The 9,046-nt window shown below is 66.2% G+C and overlaps 1 protein-coding gene across 1 annotated transcript; it reads left to right on the top strand.

Annotated features, from left to right (window-relative positions):
• Window positions 1-362: 362 nt before the first annotated feature.
• Window positions 363-5,228, top strand: PRR35 (proline rich 35). The gene is made up of 3 exons (XM_059038121.2): window positions 363-398; window positions 3,206-4,337; window positions 4,603-5,228. The coding sequence occupies exons 2-3, from the start codon at window positions 3,244-3,246 to the stop codon at window positions 5,222-5,224; spliced, it is 1,716 nt and encodes a 571-aa protein (XP_058894104.1). The 5' UTR covers window positions 363-398; window positions 3,206-3,243; the 3' UTR covers window positions 5,225-5,228.
• The last annotated feature ends 3,818 nt before the right edge of the window (window positions 5,229-9,046 follow it).

The following is a 9,046-nucleotide window of genomic DNA, read 5'->3' as shown; positions in this document are numbered from 1 at the left end:
CCTGCGTCTCCACTCTCGGCTCCGCCGCGACGCTGCCCGTCCCTGCCCTGCTCGGGTGGTGCCACTGGTGTCACCGGCCACAGCTCCATCCAGGAGTTGTCGGCGCGGCGGAGACTGCTGAGCGGGTCCCGGGCGCTCGAGGCCGGTGAGTGCGCGGAGGGGGAGACTGTGGGCAGGGAAGTGGGAGAGACGGGGGTGCACCTGAGGTGGCTTGGGGGAGGCCGCTGCCGGCGCTCGCGCCCCCACCCCCACCGCGAGCCCGGGTCGGAGGTCGCTGCGCCCCCCGGAGCCCGGCGCCGTGGCGCACGCGCGGCCGCTCCCGCCGCCAACTTCTGTAGGTGCGAGTCGGCGTCGGGGGAACGCGGTCCGTGGCGGAGGCTTCGGGGACTCGCTGCCTAGTGAGTGACCGCAGACCGCGTGGGGGCCGCTCCTCAGTTTCCCAGGCCGGAGTCCGAGTTGCGACCCTAGAGCTTGTGCGGGTTCCGCGGGGTGCGGGGTCGCGGCAGGCGCTGGGCGGGGAGGGGCGCCGGGCGGGGCGGGAAGTTCCCGCGGGGTCCCAGGGCCACGCGCTGACTTATCGGAGAACCGCAGGCTCCGCTCCGTCCGGGGCGCAGGTACGGCGTGCATGGGCGGCGGCGGGTCCGAAGTTTGGGGGCTGCGCGGGGCTCGGCAGGGCGTGAGGGGCGCCGGGGTGGCGGGACGCCAAGCTTGTCGGGGCGCGGGCGGGGCACCCCCAGTCCCCACGTCCCCCACTTCGCGGCGTCCAGGCTCGGCGCACCGGAACCATCAGGGCGCAGCAGCCCCATCCTTGTAGGAGGGCGCCCTCCGGGCTCGGGCTCGGCTGTGGAGGGAAGGGGGAGGGAGTTGGGGTCTCGACTTCAGCCTGGTCACCTCCTCTGCACCACGCCCTTTGGGGTGCTCCCAAGTCCCAAGGGTGCCAGCCGGGATGGGTGAGCTATAATCAATCCCCTGGTGGCTGGTGGTGGCTCCAAGCGCTGGGTGCCCCCTCTCCCACCCTGAGGTGAGGCCTCCTGCGCCTGGCCTGCCACCAGTTCTCCCCCAGACAGGGAAAGGTTAGTGGGACCAGGTGTCTGCACAGGCACACTGGGGGTGCAGGCCGCGCTGGGCACACACACCCAGTCACGGGTTGGGACACATGTGCGAATGAATGTGCCTTTGGGAGTGTGGGGGTGTGTGCTGCTCTCTGGGGGTGTCTCCTGCTTGTGCACAAGCACGCTGGGCAGGAGCCAGGTGTTCTCTGGGTCCCTGTGGGGTCAGCAGCTGCTGAGATGGCTCCCAACCAATCCCCCCAACCCCAAGCCAGGTGACTGATCTGAAGCGGGAGCACAGGAGGGGCCCCTCGCCCCCTTAGTCCAGAGACCTACCCCCCAGTCCAGGGGCCCAGCTGGGAAGTGGGGTGGGTGGTGGCACCAGGCGGCACAGCTGTGTGGCTCCCAGGGCTGGGTGATCGATGGCCCCAGCACAGCCGCCTCTGTCTCCAGAGCACACACACCCATTTGTCATCTGTATCTTGGGGGGGTGGGGGGCAGGGATGGGGCCTGCCTCTGCACCCACCACCAAGTCCAGGGAGTGTCTTCAGCCCTTAAGGGAGCCCCAGTTCCTCTCCTGGGCACAGCCCCCTCCTCCCAACTGTGCACTCCTCTTGGAGCCCTGTCCCCTCCCCGATGTGGACATCCCTGCACCAGCCAGTCACTTAGCCTCTGCTCACCCTGCCCTCCACACCCTAGCCATGGCCATGCCAACCCCACCTCCGCAGGGCCCATTTGGACAGGCAGCCCTCTCCACCCCTGTGGCTGTTCCCATAATGGGGGTGCCCATCTAGTGTTTGGGGGCAGCAGACATGACTGCCTGCCATGTACAGAGCCCGAAGGCCAGCAGGGAGGACGGCCTGCTCCCAAAGGCTGCCCAGCTACCCCAGCCCTGCCCTGCTCAGTGCCCTGGCCATCCCTGAGCCCCGGGAGCAGGGCAAGTGTACATGTGTCTACATCCGTGAGTGACTGTGACCCTGTGTGTCCTCGGGTGTGCGCGTGTGTGTGTGCATGCGCCCTGTGCCTGCTCATACCCCCGGCCGTGCCGAGTGCATTCATGTGTGCAGTGACCCCGTCCACTCTGAGTGGAGTGTGAGCCTCGTGTGCCCGGGCCCCTTGCATTTTGGTGGCTGCCCTGCTCTCTGTTCCGAGTCAGCCCAGCCGTGCAGAGGTGGACCCTCCAGGCGCTGAGTGAGGAGGGCTCAGCGGGAGCTGTACGCTTGTGTGCACACACTCGCCAAGCACCCGGCTGAGGCGCACACTGGGGCGGTGGATAGCCCAGGTGGCAGCCCAGATGGAGTGCAGAGCGGCTTCTGAGCAAGCGTACGGGGGCATGGGGAGAGGAGGGTCTTGGCCAAGCTCGGCCACTGCAGGCTCGGCTGCCGACCTGCCGGCAGCCACCCAGATGGAGCCAGGCTGAGCAGGTGGCTGTGCTGTGAGGCCATGCTGGACATCCACGCCCCCCAGCCTGGCCTGGCCCACGCAAGGCTGGCCCCCTCAGAGACCACAGTGCCCACCCGATGTCTTGCAGAGCAAGGACACTGTGTAAACAGGCGCTCAGAACCTCTGCTGATTTCTCATCTCAGGCTCTTATCTTGGCTTTCTCGCGGGCAGGAAAGTCTCTGGAGGGGTTAAGACAAGGAAGGGCCGTGTCCCCAGGAGTGAGTCTGGTCATACTTGGCTTCCTCCAGTCACTCACCCAGTGCCTGTGGGGTAGATGGAGACCCGGGCTCTGCTGGTGTGGGGGAGATGGGCATGGATGGAGTCACCCCAGAAATGGGCCTGCTGGGGACTGGCCAGGCCTGAGGGGCGAGATGCGTGTAGGGTCAACCAATAAAGTACAGGACTTAAGCTTAAATTTCAGATAAACAATAAATAATTTTTTTAGTGCACATTCCAAATATTGGCTAGGCCATACTTATACTAAAAAAGTATTTCCTGTTTCCCCGAGTCCCATTTACCTAGGCGTCCTGCATTTTTTCTGCCGTGTGTCTGCTGACCCTACAGAGAGTGAGGCAGGGAGGCCACTTCTGCTGGCAGAGGCGGGGGAGGGGGATGGGGCGGGTGCCGGTGCCTGGACGCTTAGCCTTGAGCTGTGACGGAGGGGAGGGGGCATCGGCCGGGGCGGCTGGCGATGACCGAGGCCCTGTCCGCAGGTGGCCATGGGGCCGGGGCTCGCCCGTTAGCAGCTGCCATGTCCGGAGAGGCAGGCTCATGCCGCCTGGGCCCTGGGGCACGGGCCCGAGCGAGGAAGCCTAAGAAGCCACACTATATCCCACGGCCCTGGGGCAAACCCTACAACTACAAGTGCTTCCAGTGCCCTTTCACCTGCCTGGAGAAGTCTCACCTCTACAACCACATGAAGTACAGCCTCTGTAAGGACTCCCTCTCCCTCCTGCTGGACTCCCCCGACTGGGCCTGCCGCAGGGCCCCGGCCGCGCCCCGGCCACGTGCACCCACCCCAGGCCACCCCACAGACTCCTTGGACTCCATGGACGCCAGCGGCCAGCCCCGAGGAGCGCCGGACGCTCCTGCGACGCCCGACCACATGGTCACCGACGTCCTCTCCCTGCGCCGCTGGGTTGGGGGCCCCAGGCCAGGGGCCGAGGGGTCCCCAGAGACACTGCTCCCTGAGGCCAGGGACCCCCAGAAGGGTGTGGGCCTTGGTGGCCTCCTGGCCGAGTCGTGGAAGCCGGGGAGGGGTGGGGGCCCGAGGAGCACGGCCGGGGTGGACGTGCTTGCCATGGGCCCTGAGAGCAGTGTCCCCTGCTACCCCCCGCCCACCCCCGGGGAGTTCCCTGAGGCCCAGAGCTTCCACCTGTCCCTGTTGGGTGTCAACTACCCTCTCGGCCCGGGCCTCTTTTCCTACCTGGGGCCCTCCCTGGCCGCTGCCGCCCACGTGCCCTTCCTGGCCTCGGCCAGCCCGCTGCTGCCCCCGGCCACTGCCTTCCCTGCCCCACAGCCCCCCGAACGCCCAGCCCTGGTCCCTCGCCTGTACTACCCCCTGCTCCTGGAGCACAGCGTGGGGCTGCCGGCAGGCAAGACGGCTCTTGCCAAGCCTTCGGCCCCCCCCAAAGGCCCCCCCGAGACTCTGGTCCCTGGGCTGCTGAAGTTGCCAGTGCCTGGGCTGGGTGGGCCCTGGCCCCGTGGTGGTCTCAGGGACCCAGGGCAGGAGGGGGAGCTGGAGCGGCCTGCCCAGAGCGACCCCAAGAGGAAGCTGGCCCTGGGAGGCAGGCCAGAACCCCCGCAGGACTCCTGCAGCAGGACAAAATTCAGTTCCCAGAGCAGGTGGGTGTCAGGGGCCCCAGTCGTGGGAGTGTTAGGAGAGGTGGGAAGAGGGCTTGAGGGGAGGGTGGCTGGGCCCCCAGCTGGAGCTCAGTCACCAGGAATAGGGGCTTCAGGCCACAGAGGGGAGACTGAGAGCAGAGAGCCAACCTGTCCTTCCTTCTGGGGTTCCGAGGCCCTAGGCCAGGGCGCCAGGCTGGACAGGGGCGTGAAGCAGGTGGGGCACTGTGCAGGCAGCACAGCCTCCTGACTGGCTTCTGCCCCCCAGCCTGAGGACCGGCCCCTCCATGATGCTGTGGCCTGAGGACAAGGAGCTAAGTGACCTTGAGACCCCTGGTCCTGCGGCCCCCCTGCCCCAGCAACCGCTAGGCCTGGTGCTGGGGGGCCATGGGCACGTGGGCGAGGACCTGACTCGGGCCCTTGGCGACTGTGCCAAGGTGGAACAGCGCCTGGGCCAGTTGGTGCCTGCTGGGGGCCTGGCCCCGCGGCCTCTGCGGGAGCAGCTGGGGAAGATCCGCAGGGAGCTGCTCACCATCCACCAGGCGCTGGAGCGGGCCGTGCGGCCACCCGACACTCCCCTCGACCTCTCTGTGAAACGGGCACCCGCCAAGGGGCATGAGGTGCCCCCCGGGCTCTGGGGGCAGCCGGAGCTGGGCCCCATGCTGGTCCGGGAGACCCCCAAGCCACCCGGCATGCTGGCAGCCCAGCCTCTGTCCAGCCACACGACCAAGTGTGAGGCTGACTCCAGTGTCCCTCCCCCGGGTCTTCCCCTCCAGGCCCCAGAGGATCCCATCCTTCCTGGCAGCTGGGGCACCCACGGTGGGCCTGGGGGCTCCTGGGCCCCTGAGGCTGTCCCTGGCCTGCAGAACCCCACGGGTGCTGAGGTCTGACCACAGCCCCTGCTGCCATCTCTGTCCTTAACAGACAGGGGCCCTTCTCCAACCCCCTGCCTGCTGCCTGGCCCCCCACCTGCCCCAGCATGCCCGTGGACAGACCCCCACCCGCCGTGGCCACACCTGTCTCTGGGGCCACACAGGCACAGCAGAGGGTCACGGCTCTTTAGTGATCACAGTTGTGGACATTAAAATGGAAACCACCTTCACACCCCGTCTGGGCCTCCTTCATCCCTCGTTGGTCTAGCGTCACCTTCCGCAGAAATGTCCCCAGACTGAGCGTCAGGGGGGCAGTGTCCAGACCTCCTCTTATGGATTGGGCCCTCCCTGGGGGGCCAGAGTCTGGGGAGAGAGTGGGGAGCTTTCTATTGGGGGGGGAAGAGTGGGGCGGGGAGAGGGAGGTGTGCATGGTCTCAGCCCTGGTCAGGCCTGTGTTTCTGCACATGGGCTGTGGGCAGGGACCCCTGGACATGCTCCAGCTCCCATCTGGCAGGACAGGCCTAATGTCAGATTCATGCAGGAGGCCGCTCCCTCTGTGGTTAAACGGTGCCCCCACATTCTGTGGCCCAGGGCTGTTCGCCCAGCGTGGCCTCCGCTGGGCCCCTGCCAGCCCCTGCAGCCACGATAGGCATCGGTGGCCTTCACAGCTCGCTGCCTCCCTCCCAGTGCGACCAGACTTGGTTTTTCCCACAGGCAGGGATGGGCGGCGGGGGGCAGGCAGGGAGGGGTGCCCGGGGGACCCTCGGACCCAGCGAATCACTTCTGTTCCTGGGAGCTGGCCACACCTCCATGCCCACCCAGCAATGGCCCCAGGGAGGGCAGTTCCTGCCTGTGCCTGGCTCCCCACGCTGGGCCAGCCGGGCTGGGGCCAGTCGGATCAGGACCTGCGGCCGCCCCATTAACCGCGCCGGTAGCAGATAGCATCGCCGCCCGCCCCTCCGCAGTGTCCAGAGCTGGGGTGCAGGCGGTCAGGTAGGGAGCACTGTGGGTCACAGACACGGCTGACCCCCACCTTCCAGGGGCTTCCTGGAGGGGCTGCGGGCTGAGTCAGGCGGTGTCTGGAGAGTCCCCAGGTCCTGAGTCTGAGGGAGACCCACCCCACCTTGGCCTCCCATTAGCACCCCTACCTGGCTACCGCACCCTGACTTCTCATCACCCAATGGACAGACATAAGCCTGACCCTGCTGGCAGTGCATGACCCCAGCTTCACAGGTGCAGAAACAGGATCAGAGAGACAGGACCCAACCTGTCTAGTCTGTGGGGTGCAAGATGTAGCCCCTGGAGGCCTCCGCCCCGGAATCTGGTGAGTGACCCAGCCAGCAGGTCGGGGGCACAGCCCCTTCCCCCAGGTCCTGAGATTTCGGTCCTGCTGGAGGACGGAGGCGGTGCTGTCTCCTGAGACAGCAGGTGGTGGAGGCCCTGGGCCCCCTGGGGAGGGTGGGCTGAGAGGACCATGAGTGCAACCAGCCGTGCAGGGGCAGCATGAAGAATGTCCCAGAGGCCAGAGCAAAGGCCCCGAGGCAGGAATGTGGCAGCACTGGAAGGTACCTGGTGGGGTCAGCAGCTGAGTGATTGGACTCCTTAGAGCTTCCTTGGGTGCTGCTCAAAGGTGGCCCAGCCAGAGCTCTGCCTCCCTGCCCCCCTGCCCCCCTGCCCCCTCCTCTGCCAGGTGGCTCCTCCCACCCCCTCAGGCTCTGGTTTCCAACAACAGAGCGCGCGAGCCCCCCAGGTAGGAGACCCCTCCCCACAGCCAGAGAGGCCTAGGAAAGGACCCCTGCTTCACCCCTCAGGAGTTAGAAGTCTCCAAGGGCTGTGTGGGGCAATGGGCAGGGGCTTGCTTGGGCTGCCCCCAACAAGGGCCACTTTCCCTGCCTGGAGGAAAGGTTCTATGGGCAGAGGCATTTGAGAAACACTGCTCATCTGTCACCCCTCTCACAACCTCGGACACCTAGACGCCCCTGAGCTCATTCCGGCCTCAGAACAAAACCCACAGCAGCCCTCCTGGGTCATGTGTCTTCCAGAATTGTGTTCAGGGACCACATGTGGGAAAGTAGGGCCCAGAGGCACGGCTGGCAGTCGGGACTTGGTGGAACAGAGTCAAATCTGTAAAACAGGAGGAACCAGCACTGCCGGGAAGCGTGCAGGGGGACCACTGTCGCACTACTTGGCACATGGTGGGGTGTTATTTCTCTTGCAGCCCCAAACTTGGCCCAGTTGGAGGACTGGCTCAGAGAGGCTAAGGCTGTGATGCCTGCCCAACCGCTGGTTCTCTGGCCTCCTACCCTGACCTCCTGGGCCTCCCCCACCAGCGGGTCAGCCGCGTCCCAGGGACCGCGCCTCACGCTGGACCTGCCTGGAGACCCTGCTCACTCGTGGCGGCCCCGGCTGCTTAGATGGATCCCAGTGCCTGCAGGGGCGGCAGGGGGGCCCTGGGGCCTGCACTGCTCCCCAGATGGCCTGCTCTTCCTGACGGCTGGGACTGCACCCTGCATCCACGTGCTGGATCTCTAGGGACACTCCATCTGCCACCTGCCCTGCCTTGTGCCGGGGTCCAGGGCCTTCGTGCCGGAGGACGTGGCTGTGACAGCTTCTGGGCTCGTGGTGATCAGTGACCTGGTCCACAGGGCTGTCTGTGTGCTGCAGCACACCATCCACGCCCCTCAAGGCCGCTGGGTGACAGTGGGCACCTTCGTAGCCCCCCGGGGGCTAGCTGTGGACACCCTTGACCACCTCTTGGTGACAGACTACGTGCCCGGGGCTGTGCACAGCTTTACACTGGGCCCTGCCTTGGAGCCACTGGCCCCTGCCTCCATGCTGGGCCTGGGGCCCGATTGGGGCCTGGCTGTGAGCAAGGAGTTCAGGGATGTGTGGCCATTTGGCAGTGCCCGACAGCCCCTGTGCTCCCTGGGGGACCTGACTGGGCACCACTTTGGCAGCCTGGCAGGAGTGTTCACCGACACAGCGGGCAGTGTCATTGTGGCGGATGAGCAGCGGCTCCAGGTGACCCTGTTCCCCTGGGCCAGGTCACCCATCTGCCTGGTGTCCGAGGGGGCTGAGGTGGCTCCTGGGTGTGGCCTGTGCGCCCCATGGTAGCAGATGCAGAGGACGGCTACATCAAAGTGTACCAGTCCTACTTGGAATTGGCCTGATCCAGTGGGCTTGAACGGGAGCAGCCCCTCACTGTGCGTGGGTCCAGCCCCCAGAGTTTGGACCACGACGGGAGGAATGTTCAGGGTTTGCAGGGTCCTCCGGGGCTGCTGGCCATGCTTTCCTGACCTTGTACATTTGCTGACACTCCTGAGCACAGCTGTCGGGCCCGGGCGTGGCCTCCTGTCTTCCTCCTGGAGAGGATTCAGACTTGTTCGGCAGCCTGGATCAGCTACCTCCCAGCCTCCAAGGCCCAAGAGGCCTGTGCTTTGGGGCTGGCAGCTGAAGCCTGGAGATCTTCAGCGTGTTGGGCCAGCTACCAGCACTTACCCAGGCAGGATCTCCCACCAGGTGCCCCAGCCCCAGCCTCCTAATCAGACAGAAGCAGGCAGGGAGGGTGTGGCTGGGCGGGCAGGGCCGGGCTGGGCTGGGCTGGGTAGCCTGGGCAGGGGCGCAGCCCTGCACTGTCCACCATTTTCAGAGGTGCCCCAGGTGCCAAGCCTCCCGAAGCTTCTCTGGGCCCAGCTGAGGTAAGACAGGAGCAGAGGAGGGGCCCCCCCGGAGGTGCCCTGGGGTGACACATGGCTGGGTTGGAAGCCTCCATGCCCCTGGTCCACTTCTCCCATGTGAGACTGTCTGAGCCTTCATTTTCTCCACTGAAAATGAGGATCA

Source organism: Kogia breviceps, chromosome 14, assembly GCF_026419965.1.
Source record: "Kogia breviceps isolate mKogBre1 chromosome 14, mKogBre1 haplotype 1, whole genome shotgun sequence".
Classification (NCBI taxonomy): domain Eukaryota; kingdom Metazoa; phylum Chordata; class Mammalia; order Artiodactyla; family Physeteridae; genus Kogia; species Kogia breviceps.
This window is presented reverse-complemented; position numbering and strand designations above follow the sequence as displayed.